Source organism: Corvus kubaryi, unplaced genomic scaffold, assembly GCF_017639235.1.
Source record: "Corvus kubaryi isolate FWS band 111438036 unplaced genomic scaffold, C.kubaryi_AGA036_p1.0 76, whole genome shotgun sequence".
In the NCBI taxonomy this organism is placed as follows: Eukaryota; Metazoa; Chordata; class Aves; order Passeriformes; family Corvidae; genus Corvus; species Corvus kubaryi.
This window is the reverse complement of record NW_024582063.1, coordinates 9,961,339-9,983,779: the sequence shown is the minus strand read 5'-3', so window position 1 is coordinate 9,983,779 and position 22,441 is coordinate 9,961,339. Positions and strand designations below refer to the sequence as shown.

Sequence of the window (22,441 nt, the reverse complement as noted above, 5' to 3'; positions counted from 1 at the left end):
ACTGGAAACACCTGGTGGTCCTCTGATCATGAGATTAAATGTGACCTGAGCAAATCAAAAGGGCACCACTAGCAATTGTTAATCACAAAGAGTTTACCTGACAAATACATTTTAAATGTACAGTTAATGGTATGGGTTTGTTCATTGTGAAAAATAATTGCATGTATGTTTATGCAATCAAATACTATTCCATAGATTGACTACTCATAAATTCTGCTTACTGTTTGATGGCTGAATCGTTCTCTTTTCCCAGATTGAAAGGGTATAATCAAGAGAAAAATGAAATTATTTGCCATTGATCTCCCCAATGAGCATAGACCAAATCCAGCTGGACAGAGCATTGTCATTTAAAGAAGCCTGGTCTTGGAAGCTGTCCCACAGTAACATCTCCATGCTGTTACATATTTGACAGGGAGTAAAGAGAGGGGGAGGTGTGAGTGGATCCGGGTGGGAGCTGTTAGTGTAGCTTCATCAGGAATGCAGGTAAAATGTCTGCATTTTGTGTCAGATGTTCTTACCTAAATTGCTAACACAAATATCTAACAGCTTTTAGTGCTTGGATGTTTCTTTATGCTACCTGTCTTATCTCAGAAAACAGAATTCGATAGTAAAAAGCCTCTTGCCTCTTTTCCTCCCCTGGCCCATGGCTCTATAAAAAGCTGCTGGACTTCTGCAGTGTAAAAACACTACTTTTGCAAATGCTATAAATTCCTTTGTAGGTTCTTTTCCAAATGCCTTCACTGCTGCTTGGGTTTGCTCTGCAAATTTCAAGCCTGTTACATCTGTGGAACCACTAGATGACCTTTTGTCATCTGCCAAAGGTGTAATTTCAATACAGACTAATAGAAGTTATAGAAAACTTAAAATGTTTCCCTTTCAGTAGAAAAGTAATGTTTTGTTCTGCAGAGCTGATAATTTAAAAAAATTTTAGGCACAAAGTACTAATAGGAAATTCTCATGGAACTGGAAACACAACACAGAAATCTCTCTGTGAACTTATTCAAAATCTTTCAGAAAAGTTGAGTTTTGATTTGCCATTATGAAGAATATGTAGATTTTATTTTGCTATTTTTATATTACTGTTAAACTATTGTGTCTTAAAATTTGAAGCCAAACCTTTCTTTATCAATACAGTATTCTTAATAGAAAGCCCACAAAGATTTGAATTTTTATTTAAACTAATTAATTTTACATTATTTTGAAATGGAAATTTGTGTACTGTCATAATGTATCTTAGGAGGTTTGTTAAATTAAAGCTGTGTATAGAACTTTTAAGGTTTTAGTCCTTTGAATCTAGTGAATCAAAGGATTTTTATTTGAGCTCAATTTTTCAGTGTTCCATCTGTGTGAAAACAATGTGGTTTTTAGGATTTTGTATCCAGAAGTTTTTTCTCTTGAGAATAAAAAAAAAGGGTAGAGCAGAAGCTTTTGATAAAAATGGGAATATTATCATTTCAGATAATCTGATTTTCAACTACATTAATAGTATTTTAATAATCAAAACAATCAATTTGATGTGAATACCATTCATGTTGAGTGGAATTATTTGCTAAAATCGGAATTTTTGACTAGGAAGGCCTGGTAATTTTTAAAGCTTGCCATTCTACCCAAAATAAATGTTTTCTTCCTAAGATCAAGTCGCATAATGGAAAGATTATTAGACTACTTAGTTTCATGTTTGTGATTTAAGTTGACTAAGTAATGCTGTAAAGTGTTAAGTACATGAATAAAAATGCGCATTATACTTAATTGGAACATGCTTCAAGGAAGCTATTAAGCAAAAAACCCCAAATAATTACCTGTCATAGATAATTGTGCTTTCCTAAACTTGAATCTTTGTGAGATGCTTAAAGCTATATGTTTCAATGTTGGCAAGTTCAGGTTATAAGCTTAAGGCAAAATACTGATAACTATGCGTTCTCTTAATTTCACCGTACAGGACAGCTGGCTTTAAATTTTGACATTCCTAATTATTTTACATCCCTCTGTTTTCAGGGCTGTGTTTGTCAGGTGGTTTAAGTTCTCTTTCCCAGGAATGATCTGGATACTTTTTAAACAGTGTTTTAGCTTTGAAACGTGTTTTTATAAAATAACTGGCGCTGAAGCCAGAATGAAGCACTAGTGAAGGACGTGGAGGCCCTAGGTTTGGTTTTCTCTCTTGAGCGCTGGTCTGGAGCCCTTGTGGGGCTTGGGTGCTCTCCTCACCTCAGCAAGCTCAGAGGGGAACAGGAGCTTAAGGGTTCAACACTGGGGTGGTGACTGAGAGAGATGAATGCTTTTATCTAAAAGCTGTTGGACACCTGGGTTGAGGGCCTTCCTTTGCCTACCAGGATTCGAATTTTTTTCCCTAATCTCTCAGTTGTATTGATCCAGAAGTAGAAAAAATAATGTGCAAAAAAGTTCTTTAAGGGATTAGTGGTATAACATTAACATTTAAAATTAGAGAGAGACATTTTGACAAGTAACATGCTGTGAATCAGATTTTTGTTGCTGAAGGATTGTCAGCAAGGTTTCATCTTTTCTGTGTGTATTTTGAAAAGCCAAAAGAATCAGATGCTCTTGTTTCGTAAGCCTACAGAGACATGATTTTAACCTGTGCATTGAGGAAAATGAACTTTTCACTGCCTTCAGAGCATGGCCACATTATTCCCTGTCATTAACTCCAGTTGGCTTAAGAGCAGAATTTATAAGCAGAACTTCAGGGTATAGAAAAAGAACAGTAGGAGATGAATATGTAAGTAGCAAATACCATGTTTCCATGGAATTGTGGGGAAGGAAGACAAATAAATACATTTTACATAACATTACCATGGATGCAAGTAGATGATTATGTTGTAAGAGGTGAGGGAAAAACACTATTGAAAATGCCTCTCAAGTTTCCCATGATGCATTGGCATGAGGGGAAAAAAAGAGTGTTCTTTTTTTGATTGCCAACTTTTGTACAATGGGAACATACAAAATACAAAGCCTGCTTAATGGGAATGTTTTTATTCTATATTTATTAAGAAGTAATGTTTCTTCACCAGATAATATATGCAAAAAAGTCATCAAGGACAATAGTTTGGAGAATTAGTAATTAAATTTTTGTAGGATATGACAGGTATTACTTTTACAATCCAGTGGAAAGCAGCAATTCTTGTAAGTGTTGATAAAATAAAATCAGACTAACTTTATTACAAAGTAGTATCCTGTGGTATATGTGGGAAAGGTTTAGGTCCTTTGCACACAACTCTGTGTTAGAAAATTGAGAAGCTGAACGTTTTTTATTTACTGCAATAAGACAGATATTTGAACCAAATATTTGGAATAGACTTCACCATTTCTTTTGCCGTGCTTACTGTTAATAATGTATTTATGGCTAAATTGACAAAAAAGGTTCAGGATTTAGTATTAATATTCTGGAGACAACCTCAAGAGATAGTTTCTTGCACTGTGGGCAGATCAGTACACTTTGACAGTTCATCTAAGTTCTTAAAAATCCACATACAAGGTTTTGTGACAATTCTTCCTGGACTCTTCTGCTGCTTTACTGACCTTGAAAAGCCTTTGCTCTTATGGAACCTTAGTCCTTCTTTTCCTTGCTTGTTAAATTACACACAGTGTTTATAGAGGGTGAGCGGGAAGAGTTATGAAAATAAACTTACTTAGACATTATTTCAAACAAATAGTGACTTTTGCTCTGAATCTTAAGTTTCCCACAGGGAAGCAACAGTATCAAAGTGGGCTACGAATAGCTTTACAGACAGATTGAATGCAGACTTGCATGGAGATGAAAAGCATCTGGTCACACTGTAATGTTGTCATTGGAGTTCCATCTATATTCATGTTGTAAAAATGAGCAATTTCAGTGTTAATCTTTTACAATTTGCCACTTGATTGTGGAGCTTATATTTTGAGCAGGTAAAAGTGTAACTTCTTGTCTGGCTTTTTTCATGATGAGTTTGTTAGTGCCCTTCTTGAATTCTGACTTGTGTAAACAGAAAAAAGCCCTCTAAACAGAAACTTTAACAAAGCTGTTATTTCCAGTTCTAGTGCAGCATATGACTTAGCACAAAGTCAGGTTATTTGCCCACAGATGTCATTATCATGGAATATCTTCCTTAAAACAATTAATGGATTTCCACATTGTGAACAATAAACTCTGTGCTGGAGAAAATACTTTAAGAAGATACCTAACAATAATCAGTATCTCTGCTTTTAACTTTGTCCTGCAATGGAAAGTCTTTCTTCAGTTGTTGATCTGAGCCCAGTTCATCTCAGCTGTCTCTTACCATCCCTGATTCTGCTTTCTTCTTCTCTTCCTCATAAAACTTTTCTGTTTTCTTTCAAAAGAAAATTGACAAAATGTAACCTTGCCCTCCCCTTTTCCTCTGGTCTTTTACATACTTGTCCCCAAATCCTCTGTTTTCTCCCTTATTATATCCACAGAAAGTACACTTTGGTTTATGTTGTTTAATCTTTTTTTACCCAGGAATATAATTCTGTCTTGTAATCTACTTCATTTTTCTTCTTAACATTTCACTTTCTTTTATATTAGGATTTTCCAGTTCATAACTGAAAAGCAGAGTATTTTTTTTTAATACATTTGGGTCAGCATGAAACAAAATGAATTGAAGTTGGGGATTTTTTAGAGTGAAAGGGAAAACAAAACACTACTTAGACTTTTCCTTCAGTGCATTTGAGTGCTTTATTTTAATGTCTTGTCTATGTCCCCACAGCATTTTGTAGGAAAGAGATTCATAAATTTATGATACAATAAAGATTAAACAACATTCTTTTTCCTCAAACCTGCAAAAATATTTTGGTTTAGAAAATATGTAGCAGAACATTTAAGCTAGACTCTCTCCCCGGGTTTTTATCTAGCTTACATCTACCAGTCCTTTCTGTGCACCACTTCTAAGGTACAGTCATTTACTTGCATTTCCATCCACTTAGAGTTCTGAAGCATCATCTTGGTCTTCTCAACCCACCATTCAGCTGGTGAGATACTTTTGCCTGGTCTTGACAAAGGCAGTCTTGTCCTTCTCCTATCCACTCAGGATTCTTCTGTGAAGGAATGGTATTTCTAGCCCATTTTGTAATACCACACATTGAATTTTTCAGTTGTTTTCCTCCTCTATGATTCCACACAGAAGCTACTTGTCTTCCCTTTCCTGCTACGTCAGGACCCATTCCCGCTCAGTCGTCATTCATTTGCTACTTGCTATTTCTAACAGGCTAAACCTTCTCTGATACCCATTGTAGTGAGTTTAACTCTGCCATAAACTGATTTCTAAGTCCCTTTTAGGACATCAGTAAACTGTACAAATAAATCCCAATTAGGAGAAGGTGCTATCATCACCTTCTCTCAGCATATCAAAGCCCTTTGAGGATTTGGGGCCACTGTTACTCAGCTGCCTGCTTTGTGTTACATCTTTTTTTGTGGGCTTGCAGCATGATCTCAGCCAAATTTGAGACCTAAGCTTTGAACAGTGTCAGGTGGACTGTGCTAAAATTTCTGGCTCAAGAAAATAATAAGGGGAATAAGGACCACAGGGATAATGTGTTACAATTTCAAAAGACCAGAAAACTTAAGTAATAGCTGCAGTTGTGACAGGCTGAGGCTTTCAAGTGTGCAGTGTATGCTGTGACTGCTGAATCAGATAATCCTTCTTTTAAACTTTCCATTTTGTTTCTTCTGTTGAAGTTAGGAATCAAAAGTTTCCTGTTCTATGAATGACAAGAATCAGAGAATGAATGTATACTTGTAATTAATTTTCAGCAATTAACAATTTGCAAGCAGTTTGAAATTTATTCTTGGCGTGGAATAAAGAGCTTTTGGAGAAATAACCAAAGATTTAAAATTCTGAATTTGCAGCTTGGGAGAGGGAAGTCAGAGAAATTTGTTGAGGTCCTTCTTCAGTATTAAGAATACATTTTCTAACAACAGTGAATGTTTATTAATGAGGAACTGGATTGCTACTTTAAACTGCAGCTAGACTTTTGGAAATGTTCTGTTGGAAAGAGCTAGTTAAATTGTCAATAAGAAGGATATTATTGTAGGTATCATGTCTTCTGTAATTTGAGATTCTGTAATGCATGTGGGCTTTATATGTCAGCTGCAGTTACTTGCTTATAATGTTAACATTTATCTTGAGGAGGATTTGTGCTATTTAGGTTTTAGGTCTGATCTTATGCCCATGTCAGCTGTTGCTGGAAATGATAGAGACATTTGGAATCTGGAAGAATCAGCTTCACAAAATCATCATGACTCCTTGAAAGAATGATGTCAGGTTCCCAAATGAGTCAAGCCATATTGGAAAAATCTGTGGACCCAATTTACATTTTTTCTGAGAGAATCATAAAGAGATGTGCTGATAATTCAAAAGTCCCTTCTTGGCAACCAAACACATTGCCATTCCATTGGCTACATTCCATACAGTTTTTTGTTTTCTATGGTACCACTCTTATGTGCCAGTGCAAATGAAAATAGGAACAACCATGGTGTGATTAGCATGGCAGCATAAAGAAAGTATATTTTTTTTTCCTTTTTTTTATGGCCAATAATGAGGAGTTAAAATGATAAAAATTAGTATTAGAATCTCCCTTTAAAGATGTGATGTGGTGAGAATGCATGAGAGATCTGAATTTTTTGGAAGCTTTCAGGGTGGAAATTAAAGCATTGCTTCCTGAGCTTTGGATGACATTCTTCCTTTCCCACCCAAGACAAAGGGAGTATTGCAGTTCTGTATCCCTGGATCAATTAAATTCCTTGTAAGCTAATTTATTCTAGACAGAGCGCATTTTTCTAATTGCATGTGTTCTGTTATTTCGCTACTCATAAATTCAGTCTAGAGAATAACCTTTACAAAGGATGAATAAGAATTTTCTGCATTTTATTATCTTCAAGGTTCCACTGGTGTTTTCCATTTTTGGAAAGTAAAAGATCCAAGGTTTAATGTTTTCCAGGATGCGGACAACTTATGTTACAGGTCTTACCTTAGCAATTGAAGTAAATGGGGACCATAAAGGCTGTTCTTCATCTTTTGCCATTATTTCTCCTTAATCAAGAAGCAGTAGAAGCACCTAAGAGTTGTTTGAATTTCAGACCACTTTATTGTTACCTCTAACATGTGCAAATTAAGTATATATTAAGAATGTACATTTCTTACTGGGTGATTGAATGGAACTTCTGTCATTGTCACTAAGTTGCTTTCAGAATTTTCTATGCATTATTCTAAAAATTGATTTCCCAGTAACATCATTCCATAAGACACACAGAACTTTTTATCTGTTTTATAGGGTTGTGACTCTCAAATGAGCATGTCAGAAGTGTCCTGCAGTGAAAGTACCTCCTCTTGTCAGTCTCTGGTACATGGCTCAGCTCCAGAAATCCTCATTGGCCTCCTTTATAATGCTACAACTGGAAGATTATCAGCAGAAGTGATAAAAGGCAGCCACTTCAAAAACTTGGCAGCGAACAGACCACCCAGTGAGTGAAAATCTTTTTTCATCCTAATGCTTCTCTACTGGTGGGGCTCTCGGTAGCAAGGACTTCAATCCTATCACTTAGTCTTACCCAATCAAAATGAAATAGAGCAATCATCAACTAATCTGTTTCATGTTTTATATTTCTAGTCAGTTGGGAAATAGCAAAAATCTAAAATTCAAAATATTAATTGCAAGTTGACAAGCCTGTTTTAATTTTTCATGATGACTGACTAATAAATTACCTTTATCATAATGATTAATTGCTAAATTACTAATGCCTCACATCACAGGCCAAGAATAAAAAGTCAGTGTTTAAGGAGAAAGTACATGCCAGTTAATATTAATATAAACATTCTGAACAGTTATTGCTGTTCCTAGAGGGGTTGATACTGCAGTCTTTAATTGCTTATGTGCCTGTATATATGTGGTAATATATGTAACTTGGGAATGTCAGTGAAGACAAGGAGCAACCACTTGAGACCTTTGGCATATTTACTGTACAGGAGGAATGTTCACCATCAGAAAGGACTTGAATTGTGTCTTCAAGCATTTGTTCAAAAATACATTTGTCTGAAATATTTGTGAACTTCATATACTTATCTGGAGCCAGATGGAATGGAGAGAAAGTTATTGCTGTCTCTAGCTCTTTGACATAGCTAGAGAATGTTCAGTAACGAACTTCTTAAGAAAATTTTTTTATTGTTTTTTAAGATGGTGTGTCTGATTTACATAAGTGTTAATAAGAAATACCTACCTGTTCCTTTTGATTTTGTCTGGAGGCTCAGGTTTTAGCTACTCTATGTTTTTTAAGCCCCAGATTAGTATGGCACTAGCAGATTATCTGGTACTGGATTATGTATTAGGCTGCCAACATTTTGTAAGTGGTTTGCACATCTCACTTTGTCTTCAGAGTTTAGGAAGTAAGCCAGACTTGACACTGATGCTCTCTCCTCTTTCTCACTTCCTTGACCCACGTTTATTCTATTCATTACTTGGCTCACCTTACTCTGCTTTGCTTTCTCTGTAGTTTTCACACTGATGGAGCCAGACTTTGTTAACATGGCCAGAGAAGGAAGGTGATAAACAAATCTCTAATACTTTTATATGATTAGGCAGCTGCCCCAGAGTCACCTATTTGGAGACAAGGTATAGAAAGAGATGGGGAAAGCCAAAGAGTTCCAAGGACACTGGGGTGTGGGAAGAAATGAAAGGGAGAGAAGAGACTATGTGTTCCCTTAAAGCAAAACCAGATGCTTATCTTTCTGAAATCTCAGAGAAACTCCGGTTTTATTTAATATTTAGAATATGCAAGTTAGGAGGGGTTCAGTACTTGTTTTGAAAACAGAGAGATTCATTCCCTAGTATGTTAATTGCCAAAATGTGCTCAGTGGGCCCCTGCTGCGTAGCGAACAGTTGTGTGTCTCTCTGGGGTCAAAAATCTGTTTCAGATTGCAAGAAAGGAGCCTAGAATATGGCATGTAGCTCTGTAATACCATGTTCTGTCTAACCTTTTTGGAGGGAAGGTCTTCCATGCTACCGTTTCTCCTCCCCTGTGAGGGATGGGGGAAGATTTGATATTCATAATAACAATAGTCCAGTTCTGTTTAGGCAAATGTGGGTTCAGAGTTCTGTTGTTTCTAGAAAGCTGGGAACTAATGGAGTTTCTGGGTCTGGTAAGACCATGCACAGAATATTATGGGATCCAGATTTCCCTTTTGGGCTGTTTTGTGCCATCCCCCTCCCCTCCCCCCAGCAGTGGTGGCACCTTCTTTTAAACTCCTGGATCCAGGTCCATGTCACTGCCATATCCTATCTCCCTGCTAAATACATCGTGGACATCTGCCAGCCTCAATCTGTGCCATCATTTGCACAAAATGAAAACTAAGGCTCATAGGGATGATGATGATGATGATGATGATGATGATGATGATGAAATGTCCTGGTCACATTTGTTGTTTGGACTATCAGTGGTCCAAAATCCTGAGAAGTGCTGCAAAGTACATGAAGAGTTCAGTTTTCATTCATGTATTGAGGAACTGTGATAGAAATGGAAGCAATTACTCTTTCCCATGTTTCTGTAGTCTAGGACTTGTGAACCTGTGAATTTTTGTGAAGTGCTTCTGCAGCAAATATGAACTGAATACTAAATTTCTACTTCTTGCCCTACATGCTCCTCTGCTGCATAGTTGTGTGTTACATAGTAACTAATTTAGCAATTGAGTACAGGCAAATAAGCCAAATCCTGCAGGCAGTGACAGTGGATGTGTCTTCTTTGCTTCTCTGTGTGACAGTTAATATTTTGTCTGAGAAAAAGATGCTTCTCAATTTTCCTTAAAGTTTAGTTGAAACAAGGTGTCAGCTTTTGCCTATTAAATCAATGTGTGTGTATGCATGCACACAGACATTAAATCCATACAAATGTGGATTTTAACAAGCGAGATCTTTACATTCTGGAGACCCATCATTGAATTTCAGATATAAGTGTCCCTCAGCTGTTTTTAGAAATTGCATCAGAGTTATTCTCTTGCCGAAGTTCATAACTACTCAAGAACTGAAGTATTAAAGTCGAATATCAGTAACTATAAAAGCTAAGGGCAAAACCAGCTTGGTTTTCAGTTCAATGATTTTTCATTTTATTGCTTTTAATATTTGAAGTTTAATTACTATGTGCAGTTTTTCTAAATATGCTGGAGTTTGCATGAAAAAGCATAAGGTTTGATAAGGATTTTTACCCAATCTGCTATAACTTAATCATTTGCATGATTCTTGCTATGGTGAGTGTAGTTTAAAACCCAGTGTCTGTTAGTCCTAAGATAACCTGTTATGTAAGCAATGTAATTTTTGTTAAAGATTATACAAAAACTGCACGAAGTTTTCATTTCATTGAATTTTACCTAATGATTCTTTTGTTCAGTCCTTTTTCTGATCTTTGCTGCTAAGGTTTCATGTTCTTACACTCCAGTGAATAGTGTTTCCTCTTAAACTTTAACCTTTGATCCTCTCTCACCTAACTATTGACATCTGGTCATTATTTCTTTTACTGCTTTCCACCCCCTGTTGTCAGATGGACTGTTCTGTTGTCTAAAACACTTGATAGGTGGACAGGTTTATATAATCCGAGGTGAGTTCCTGTAGAAACTAATTGGATGTTGTCTTTTTCATGCAAAAGAAAACTTGCCAGCAGTAAAACATCCACGGCTGCCTACCATACCTGTTTATAAAAGTATATGTTTATTTTTTGTGGCACTCTCTAATGCAAAAGTTGCATTTATCTCTGATTATGGATGTTGGGGTTTCAGTGTACCTGCAAAATGAAAATACTTGATGTGTTTCTTTTAACAAGTTCCGATCTTTAATATTGTCCATTAACATGAGTAAGACAGGAATAAAAATGAAATGTGAGATTGTTTTGTACAATTTTAAATTTCCTATAATTAGTTAACTTCATGAAATGCACATCCTTCTGCTGGAGCATGGTTTGGTGCTTTTGGTCCAATAAAAATAGAGCTTTAAAAATAAGGGTTTATACCCAAATGCTAACTTATAATGTGAGCTAACTACATTACTTGGATCAGCTTCTTAAGTGTATGCTTAAGAGCACCATACAAGCTACTTTTTGAACAATCATCTTGAATTATGCAAAAACTTGCTTTTCTTTAAACGTGCAGTAAGTGTATTCCTTCATGAATCTAGGAATTAAAAGGTTTTTTTTGTATTGCGTTAACTTCCATCTTTGAATGCACTTTGCTACGTTTTGGTTTTCAAAATAAATAAAACTGAAAAGCCCAAAATGAGAACCACATCCATGCAGAGATTATTCTTAAGCATTTTATCCTGGCTGTTTTGATATCATTGCTGCATATTGACATTGTATTTTTTTTCCTCTTCATTAATTGCCTTTATTCCACTTCAGTTACCCATATTCTTTGAAATTTCAGTGGTGTGCTTTACAGTGTTGTGGCTAGTTGGAGCTTGCTAAGTGTTAATGCAATGTAAGTCTGTTTAGACTAAACAAGGGGGTCAATGGAAGAGGATTATGAGGTATACCTTTAACTTAACCCATGTACATAGTCCTGGAGCTAGTTCATTTGCTAGTGTGTTTATAATATTTTGTTTACTTGTCATCTTTCCATGTGTCTAAACTCACCTGTGTTCAGCCAGCCTGGTATACACCATATCCTTGTTCCTTGTAAATACCTCGTTCTGCACATCTTTTGTTCCAAGGTATCTGACATTCCACAATGTGACTTCTTTTGTAGATACCTATGTTAAGCTAACACTGCTGAACTCGATGGGGCAGGAGATGTCCAAATGCAAAACTTCAATCCGCCGAGGACAGCCGAACCCCGTGTACAAGGAAACCTTCGTTTTCCAGGTGGCACTGTTCCAGCTCTCGGACGTGACGCTCATCCTGTCCGTGTACAATAAGCGCAGCATGAAACGAAAAGAGATGATAGGGTGGATTTCCTTAGGTCTCAACAGCTCAGGAGAAGATGAACTCAATCACTGGACTGAAATGAAGGAATCTAAAGGACAGCAAGTCTGTAGATGGCATACTTTACTGGAATCGTAATGGATGGTGGAAAGTGCAGTCTAAGTGGTTCTAAGGGAGTTTGTTCTCCCGGGAAGATGATCGTCCCTGGTCACAATCAGCAGATGTGTTGTGGGAGTAAAAACTGGAAATTGAGGTCAACATTCCATCATAAAGGATGCACAACATGCAAAATGGTGGGATTTAATATAGAATCTTCACTTAGTGTCATGAACTTCCTTGGTGTCAGAGAAGCCTTGCTGTGCACAGATATGATAGCAGTATTCCCTTCCCCATCCACCTGATGCTGTATTTGTTTGGATTTGTTTTGTGGTTTTCAATTCAGAAACATTTTGTGCAAGGTTCTCCAAATTAATGTAAGCTCCTCCTTGTGTACCTTTTGTATTGCTTTAATACTGTAGCTTCTGACCTGCCTGCATTCAGATTAAAGGTCAATAGTTTGCACTTTGAGAAAAAGTTAATGGTCTGTAAAGCAAAAGCAAAAAAAACCAACAAAACCACTGGTGAAAGAACACTTAATAATATAGCAAATAGAAATATACTGTTGTTTTGCACTGAGTTTCTTCCCAGGAGCTTAGTAAAGTAAGTTTTCATTTTTTGATATGCAGTTGGTTTGAAAAATACTAGCATTTGGGCATCAGGTGAACTTTGACATCAAACTAAAGTTTCTTCAATCTGTGACAGGAACGAGCTCTATATATGGCAAAAATTGGGTTTTTCCCTCTTGCCTGTACTTCTGCCTAATCCAAAGAGACCAGATCATCAGTTTGGTCCCTTCCAAAACTCCTTAGACAGGTTGTACTGTAAAACTATGTAACTTTCTGTTGAAAGCACTTCCTGTATTCATGTATTCCAATGTAGGAAGCTCTTAGAGCACGACTTTACTAAAATATATTTTCATTAAACAAATTGATACAGGTTTCTTTAAAATGTCAGCATTTGGAAGTTAGGTTGAACGACAGTGAAGGAAGTGGCAGCAGTTGAACTACTCTGAATGAATGCAAAATACTATGGCTTTGCTTGAAACAGCTATCCATTCAGGCCTCTTGTGAGCTGTTTTAGGAATTACCGTATGCTGTCTGTTGGAAGTAGAGAGCAAACCAGGAGTTTTTACCTTTCTTCTTGGAGAGCATTAGTAAGTTATTTTTCTAGTGATTTGCCAGCAATTGAATGAATGTTCACACACAAAATAGAAGTTTGCTTTGGTTATGTTCAGGCTGGGAAACACAGCTTTCTAAGGACACAGTTGAGAAGCTGCAGTATCACAAGAAGGTTTGCCATCAGATAAACACCACTAAAACTGGGGAAATATCAGTGCTTCTGAGATTCTTATTTGTCCCAAAGCCTTTAGCTGGACTCACACTAATTTATTGACTGCTGAATCTAATTCATATTACTGAAATTGTGCGTTACTGAGTAAACATATTTTTTTAAAAGCTTCCCAATTCAAATATTCTTTTCACCTGTAATTACAAGCTTTGTTTCTTTTTAATTGTTGCTGTATAGAAAGCAAGCAATTTCTTTTTTCTTATAAATGGTGGTGGTGTCTTACTAATATGAGACCTCACTGACTTTTAGCACTTGGTGGGTAGAAGAGTAAAGTGTTGGATTTTGTTGAGACAATTGGTGTTAGTCTAAAGCGTTCTCATTAGAACAGATTTGTTCCTCTTGAATTTCTTTATAATACCTTTGAACAATCCTGGCTTTGGGGTATACAGACAGTCAAGTACAGTGAGACTGGTGATGGTGAGTATGTTGTAATAAAGATATTTCACATGGTTCTCGAATTCTCACACTATTTAATTTCTTTAAGTCCTTTTTAAAGGATTTTGTAATTCTACATCTTGGTTTATTTGGTGTCTTTTGAGGGATTTATTTGCAGAGCCAGGTTTTCAGTTTTTGTTGATTTAAAGATTTAAACATTATTAGAGGCCTTTGGTTTGGTTTTTTTTTTCTCCTGATATTACGCTGCTGCTTCATTTACAGAAGCTTTGTTTACTAAATACAAACGATGCAAAAACTTTCTTTAAACATGAACAGTCTTGCAGTAATACAATGCAGGTTGTCTCTCTCAGTCATTTTTGTTAGTCCAGTTTGTGAAATGTAATGTTGAGTGTAGAATTTAATCAACATTAATTTTATATGCGTAAGGAAAATGCTCAGATTTTCCCAATCCTTTATGCTTTCCATATAATAGAAGCAATGATGTAGAAGCTGTTGAAAAGCAGTTTTTCAGTGGATATGGAAGTGGTTTTATCTATTCTGTTTGTGGATACTTAGACGCTCTTTCCTAAAACTGAAAATTGTCTCTTGATGGTTGTCTCTTTGTACAGGTTTTGCTATTTAAAATAATGTACAATATTGAACAGCAAGAACTGGGTCAGGTAATTCCAGTGGAGAACGTACTTAACATCACCATTGAACAAGTGAAGAAGTCAGTTTGGAAGGTGCAGCAAATAACCTCTTACAGAACCAAACTAAACTAAACTGTCATGACTTGGATTCCTGTTTGTAGTTTGCATTGCTTCAGCTTTGCGTTTCAGCCTTTAGATTTCTAAGGCACTGAAATCTTAATTTAGACAGTAGAGATTTGTGGTACTCTGTGTTGGGCTCATTTGGGAAGAGGAATCTCTCTCTAGGACTTTTCCTGAAGTATCCAGGACCACTCTGTGCTTCACAGAAGGAGGATTGGTTTACTTGGATTTATACTGTACAAAGGCTAGGAATGGAATGTATAAAGAATGGAAATGAACATTTAATTTTGGGGCAGTAGAATATGGATTTGTCGTGCAAAACCAGTCACACCAATAATTGGATTTGCCTTGGGATTTTTGTGAGTTAATTATTGTACCAATAGCTGTCATGTTGGTTTTTTCTTCCTAGAACCCATTCGTATTATTTGATTTGTTTGTAAGTTTGTTTTTCTTATTGCTTATGCAAACCTATACTTTTGTATTTGAAATCTGCCTTCAGCTATTGTGGGTTTTTTAAACCCTACATAAGGGCTTGCACACACAGTGTGGTTTTGTACATTCAGGTAGGTCTTAAGCACGGAACAGAATTGCTGAAGAACAAAGTATCAGTAACAAATTAGATGCACTTGTATTTTCCCCAGAGTTGGCTGTGGCTTTTTCATAGCTTTTTGTTGTTTGCCTTTGTTCAAAAGTACAGTGAGTACTTGAAAAAATGTATCAAATTAATTACTTTTCTGTATGCCAGCAAACCATGTAGAGATTGCAGATCTTGAATTGAATCTGTTTCCTGTCAGTGTAGCCTTAAATAATTGTAGAACAGTGACTTTCTTACAGATTCTATTCTTGAAAGTATTGCATCCTTTCTGTAAGTGATCTGTTTGGTTTAGTGCTTAGAACATTTCATGTACGTCCTAATGTATTGTAAATGTGAAAAAGCTGGTCAGTTCCTTTCTGTTAAGGGCAAGGTTGTGAAGGGCAGGACAGCCAAGCACGAGATCACTGCGCTGAAGGAGGAGAGGTTGTGCAGCGCCTGCAGGACATCGCTGTCTCCCACATCCGAGGAGGCAGGAAGGCAGCAGAGCCATCCTGCTGCTCCTGTTCAGCCAGGGGGCACGGGGAACGAGGGGAGCACTGGAAAGATGCAAAGCTCGGTCCTTGTGCTGCTGCCTCATGCTCAGGATGTGAGACATCCACGTTGTAGCTGCACTGTGAGGTCTGACTGCAAAGGCAGAAGCAAGGCAAGGTGTAAGCTCTGCTATGGAAGAAATACGACACAATTTCTAAACTAAATTGAAGTCCTCTAAGCTCATTAATAATTATATTGGGAAATTCTGGGAGTGAATGTATGTGCTTTTGTGGGAGCTGAACATTGTTATCAATTTAGAAAATACTTGAGCTGCAAACAGATTTTATGGCATTTACTGTGGGAAATATTTTTACCTGTAAATTTTTGCAATGACTTTTGATGGCAGATGCAGTGTCAGCATCAGTACCTTCCCATTTTCACACCTTTGGAGGAATTCTTTTGTTGTCTACAATCTGTGTTTGTGTTCTTAATTTATTCTCTTTTCTCCCCAATGACTCACTCCTGCAAACTCCCCAGGGCCCTGAGAAGCTGCCTGTGTCAGTCACTGGACCTTAGAGATCAGGAACACTCTGCACTTTAAAGTATTGGTGCAAAGTTTCTGTGACCTGTCCAGCTCCCAAAGATTTCTGAAATGCAAACCAGAAGAAGAAAACTTTGAGACATTTTCATGTAGGAATTGAGTACAGATCATTCTTACACATCCCAGTTCTAACAAAAAGTCTGGGGTAAGGTCAGGGAGTGAGGTGTGAGGGGAGGCCTTTTGGCCTGAGCTGTTCCAACCTGAAATTAACAACAGAGCACCTTTCACTGAACTCAGAGTTGTATTGAGCCCTCTACTTATCATACTTTTCTGGAGGAAAAAAAGCTGTCCTGTTTATAGCAGTCTTTAGAATGGTGGCTTGTCACTTGTAAGGCAGACTGACTTCCTCCTGAAGCTGAATTCTCAATAACTGAACATCCTTTTAATCTTTCCACTGATGTGCATGCCTGCCTGCCATTAATGTTAGTGAGAGGAGCCCATGGGCTTCAAGTGGAGAGCAGACCTCACCTTGGAAGAGTGAAGAGCAATGGGATTGGTACGTTAGAGAGGTGGTACAGCCTGGCACCTGCAACACAGTCAAATATTATTTCAATTATAAATGAAAGCAGAAAACCAAACATCTGGACACTGTCACAAACTTGTTATTTAATCATTATATCTTATTTTTGTTTCTTCTTTTCCTCAGCTTTTGAAATATTTTTAAAACATTTTTAAAACTTATTGTTAGAAATGTTCAAGTGGTCCCTAAACATCTTGATCATTTTAACTGGAACATTTAGCAGTGCTTATTGTTAGAAGGAGCCATCAAGAATGTTCTGTTTTTTGGTCTCTAACTCAACTGCTAGATTTTGTAGTACATCACAGCTGGATTTCACAGGATTTCAGACTACTTTGTTCTGATGGTAGTTCTTGAGGGAAAAGTCACAGGAGCGTTTCCTTGTCAGCGAATCACCAACACCCATTGAAGAGATGTCATCTGAGAGCAAGGGCATTAAAATAAGGGATGACTTTGTACAGTAGCAGCAACAGTGACTCATATTCCACTCTTGGAACCTTGTGGCCCTTGGAGGGCCCTGCTCAGAGAAACTGTGACATGTGAGTTGTGGGAGTTCATGGTTTCAGAGCAGCGCTGCTCTCTGTGGACATTGTGTGGCTTCTAAACCAGTGTAATATACAGAGGGTAGATGGTTTTTTATTTGCCTTGGGTGAGTAGGGCAAGTGCCAACTGGCCTACAGTGACATGGATTAGTTTAGCCTTAAGAACTTATCACTGCCCCTCCTTAAATTCAAGCAGGGTTTCTTCCTTTCTGCAGCCTATGCAGGAATCTTATGCACCAGTATCTGCTTATATTATGTCTACCTGAATATGGCACAATTATTAGTGCTGCAAGCTTAGTTCTTGTGTGGTGTGACTGTAGTAGTGGATGGGCCTGGTACATGCTGGATCAGGTTTTGCTGGATCGGGTTTTGCTGTTCAGGCTTATGCTGATCAATATAGAAACATGGTCCTTATGCAGAGGAATGTGCCGGGAGTTAGGGAAGTTGGTGGTACTGCTCCTGTAGGAATGAAGATCAGGAGACAGCCCTGCCCAGAAAAAGGGCAAGGCTGTCCTATAGCAAGAAGGATTAATTCATTTCCTTGGAAGCATCTGCTGGTTGAGCTGGCATAAAGGCTCTACTCAGGGGAGCAGAAGCAGTAATACCATACCACTGAAGGAATACCTCATGGACATTCAGGGATGTAATTAATGTCATCCTTTTCTCTCTTGTATCTGAGGACAAGAGTCTTGCCCATTGTATCAATATAATTTTTTTGCTGTGTTTTGCAAACCCCATGGACACTGATTGCATGCTGAGGGTCTAAAGTGGATTGCTTTTTAACTTTTGGTTCATTTCCAGGGTGTGAGTTTGAATGAATTTGCAGAATTAACTAGAAGAATTATCATAGCTTTGAGATGTGATCTCTAGGCCATAGTACAAGCAAGGAGCAGGGCTTTGAACCAGTTTTGATAGTCAATTTTGCAAATGGCTTATTATGACATTTTAAGAAAATTTCTAAGCAGTTGAATGTATTAAGGAATATTTACAAAAAGAGGAGATAGAGCAATGATCTTTTTTTACTATACAGCTAGGTTGCTGTCCTTTCCAGTAAACCACAAGGTTCATTAGTGCTCAGTACTGTTTCGTTTACGATAAATGTTTTTAATGTGATTTTCAGGACAAAGTGTAATTAGTGAAACCTTTTATTCAATTTTTCCCTTTATTTGCTTTTTTTAAGGAGAGATTTCTCCTTATATAGTATATATACTTTCTTACAGAGCTTTCTTACCTATTTTTGTATAAGATGATTTAACAATGTGAAATTAAATGCTCTATGAGCAAGCTATATCACTGTTAACGCAATCAAAAGTGCTAATATAATGACTAAGGGCCTGAACCTTCTGCCTTTTACTCAGGTCCTGGTTTAACCAGATGTTGTTCATGTTGTGTAGGACCTTTCCCTGTAAGCACTTCCATCTATTCCTGGGGATGTCTCAGGGAAAGGCACTATTAACGTGAATAACAGTGGTAAAACTGAGCCTCCTCTCCATTCTTAGTGGGACATCTGTCATGAGTAAAGGCTGCTGGCTCTGTCCCAAAGTATAGTTTTAGATTATAGTTCCCTTGATCTTCAGTGATTTTGAACTTGTTTTTCTGGTGACTATAAGCTAATAACTGATCTTAGTGAATACAAATATTGAACTGTGCTGTTACCAGCAAGATTATTAAAATGTGTTTCACATTTTAATTCATTCTTTCATTGGGATATCAGGAGTTGGATTTGTGAAGCATTCTATTGCGTAGAGATAGCACACATTCACCACATTTCTAAAAGGTATAAAATATACAGTATGTAGCATTTTCTTGCATACTTTTATACTGCCTGTACGCCACCGATGCATTCGGTGCCTTCCTTCTTTTGTATGAAACTTAATATGTAGAGAAACTGAAGTTATGGTGTGTAAGCAATGTCACTGCAACCGAAGAGATGTCTTAAACTGATTATTCCTACTCCGGGAGGTTTCAAAGGGCAGTTCAGTTTAACACAATGCATTTCTTTGAATCTGAAGCTTTCCCCTTTCCTTCCTTGCCCCCACCCCACCCCCTGTCCAAGAAACTTCCTCATATGGCTGTTTTTTCTTAATTGATTCCTGTGTCTGATGTAAGTCACATGGTGTTAACCAAAGAACCAAGTCTGTTTCTAATTATTTGGACAAATAATGTTTGGACTTGCAATTACTTAAAGACAAAAATGATATGATGGATCTCTGTTAACAAATATAAAATAGGCTTCTGTAAATGTGACTCCCAGCTGAGAATTCCAAATACCTCTTTTCTGACTGGATGTGCATTGTTGTATCAGTAGCAAAGTGTTTGGATTGTGTTTCTTGGTGCATTTTGATCAAAATCCTATCACAAACAGAAATAGCAGTCAGTCAGTGCTGTCAGATTAGCTTGGTTTACCATGTTATACCTATATCTGAAGTGTGCTACTTTGAGAACAGATTTCGCTTTCCTGTGTCTGAAGTCCTGATATAGTCCAGTAAGTACCTGGTGTATGGCTGGTCTCACAGGAACAAACAGACTGATGCTGCATTGTATGTACATTTCCTACCAGATTTCCTGCCAGTGTCCCTTCATGGTACAACTTCTGTAATATAACACAGTTTTCAACTACTGTTTCGACCTAAAATTCCTTAAATTTCAATGCATGTATAGCCTTAAACATCTAAGACACCAAGCACAGTTTTAATGGGAATAGGTTATATTTGCAAGTCCTGTTTGTCTCAAAAGTCATAGAATTATTTTTATATATCAGTCAAAGATTGTAGAAAATGGGTACATTGCAGTCATGTTATCAACCATGCTCCTAATTATATGCATTAAAAAAAAAAGGCGTTTTTGCTAAATGTTTTAGAAGTGAAGTATCAGTGCTTATTTCCTTTCTTGAATTTGTTTTTGTTTTCATATTTTCATTTCTGTACAGAACCTTGGTGCCCTTAACTAATACCTGTGACTGAATTCACACTGATTTTCAGTATTCCTTGAGCTGCTTTTCTTTTCTGTTCCTTTTTTAAACTGAATAAGCAGTAATTAAAATTCCCCTAAAAATTTCCTTTTTTTTTTTTTACATTTTGACAGTAACATAATTAGAGCAAATGACTGTTTGCAGCTGTTTATGCAGCTTACTAAAGCCTGAGAACTTTGTTTGAAACTGTCATTATAATCCAGATGAAGACATACATTTCATGGCATTTCAGTCCACATCAGGTGAACGCAGGAGCTCTGGCGATGAATGTGCAGATCTGCACATGGCGTGTCAGACTCTGAATCCCCAGAGGGATTTATAATTAAGTGTCACATTGTATCTACAGTATCTCCAGTTGTGTGTTGGCAGATACTTGTTGTTTTGTTTTCTTTCTTATTACCTAGCAAAAAACTACTTTTATCATTTTTGTGCTATTGTATATTAACCTTGAGGGTTTCCAGCGTGCAAGATCAGTGTAATGTTGTCAGTTCTCTTTCTGTAAAAAAGCCCTGGACTTCCAGCATACACATCCCATTCCTATTCTGGGGAGAGCCAGAATGCCACCAGCTGGTTTTAGTTATATTTACCTGTACAGCCCAGGTAACTTCAATCCCATGTTAGTTTGATTGAAACATGCTATAGTGTATCTTCAAACCACGGATCTGTCACAACATTAAAATAGTCATTTCGCCTATCTGAAACTTTGCAGCTGTGAATTTGTATTTTGTTTACTCTATCTCTGTGAAATGTATTTTTGTCAGTTTGAGGACTTTGGATATTTCAAAGTATTTTCTGTATGTGAAATCAGCTTTTTGCATGTGAATTGAATTGCTGGAAAGTATTTTAAAAAAAAAGGAAAAATCACTTTTAAAACCTGTTGTTGTCACTTTCCTTTGGAATTCCTTACATCGTAAACAAAAACAGACTTCACTGTTCAGAAGATAGTAACGCTTGGTCAACCATTGGAATTGCTGTCTGCATCAAAGAAAAAATATTTTTTAATTTTGGCAAGGTAATCCTAGCCCTTACACACATTTTGGCTCTGTTTACAAATTTCCTAAGTTTCCCCAATTCCCTTTCTGTACCCCAGTCTTTGTTGATGTCATGAACCTTCTGCTTAGAGAACTTAAAATTAACCAGTGTGACAATGTTCTAACAAATATGATGTGTATACTGGCAAATAAAGGCACACTCAGGTGATCATTCTGTTTGACTTTATACAGTTTTCTTCTGGGGTCCTCTGTGGTTCTCTTTGCTTCTTTGTCCCACATACATTTCTCAGAAAAGATCTCATCTAACATATTAATGCTTAACTTCTGCTTTCTAAGGAATAAGTAGGATGAAATAATTGAGGTTTGATTTAAACATGAAGGAACACTTGCCATAAGTAACAATTATAATTTTACTGTAATCCAGCTTAGATCTTCTGTACTGTCCTCTGATGATTTCTGTGGTACCTGTTACAGAAAAGGCTTTCTGGACTTTCATGGCAGCTCAGCTTTAGGAGGTGTCTGAATATATGTGTGTTTTAATACCTACTAGTATGCATTAAAAAAGAATTGTTAGAACAATTAAAGCATTTTTTCCTATCCTAAACGTGGGAACACTTAGTATAAAAAGCTTTTATTGTTTCTTCCCATTTCTGCAGATGAAAGGAGCATAGGCCAGTGACTTTTACCAGATGAAAGTGGAGAGAGGGGTGCATTTCTTTGCTGTATGATCCTGATCCTCTGGACCATCATCATCTGTGCAAATCCTAGGACTCCTGCAAATAAGATAGAATGGTAGTTGCTGCTGTTAAGGCTAGCATTTTCCAAAGGCTGTACACCTAAAAATAATGTGGCATTCCGTATGCAGACAGCTACATATTTGGTGTTTGAGAAACTTTGAACAGAGCACTTGTGACCATTTTGTTTAGAAGATGTCACAAGACATTTGGTATCCTTGTCTGTTAGAAAAAAGCAACCCAGGAATGTCTTTCTCCGGATTATGTTAGACTTGTTGAAAGGTGATAATATGAAAAATACTTGATTTAAAAGAGGATTTGAGAAGCTGTGAAAACATGGCTTAAAAGAATTAGTGAAATAGAATCTGTAGACTGATGGTCACCAATTACAAACAGCCATTTTCTACACAAAGATCACAGAAAAAAAGAGTTACTACACAGCTTCAGCTGCATGTGTGGTACCTTGCACTCACCCATGTTTCATACAAGTATCTGAGCAGAATTATGTGTAATGCTCGTAGT

General features: G+C 37.0%; 1 protein-coding gene across 7 annotated transcripts in view; it reads left to right on the top strand.

Moving 5' to 3' along the window:
- The window catches only part of SYT14 (synaptotagmin 14), an 88,757-nt gene extending 67,361 nt beyond the window's left edge, over nt 1-21,396 (top strand). For 4 of the 7 annotated variants that reach the window (XM_042051486.1, XM_042051483.1, XM_042051482.1 and 1 more), the window contains 3 exons: nt 7,282-7,471; nt 10,535-10,591; nt 11,730-21,396. In XM_042051486.1, the coding sequence (XP_041907420.1) occupies nt 7,282-7,471; nt 10,535-10,591; nt 11,730-12,043 (561 nt within the window). In that variant the 3' untranslated portion in view covers nt 12,044-21,396. The remainder of the gene's footprint in view (nt 1-7,281; nt 7,472-10,534; nt 10,592-11,729) is intronic. The other 3 variants (XM_042051484.1, XM_042051481.1, XR_006020215.1) reach the window with 2 other exon arrangements.
- Nucleotides 21,397-22,441: the final 1,045 nt, after the last annotated feature.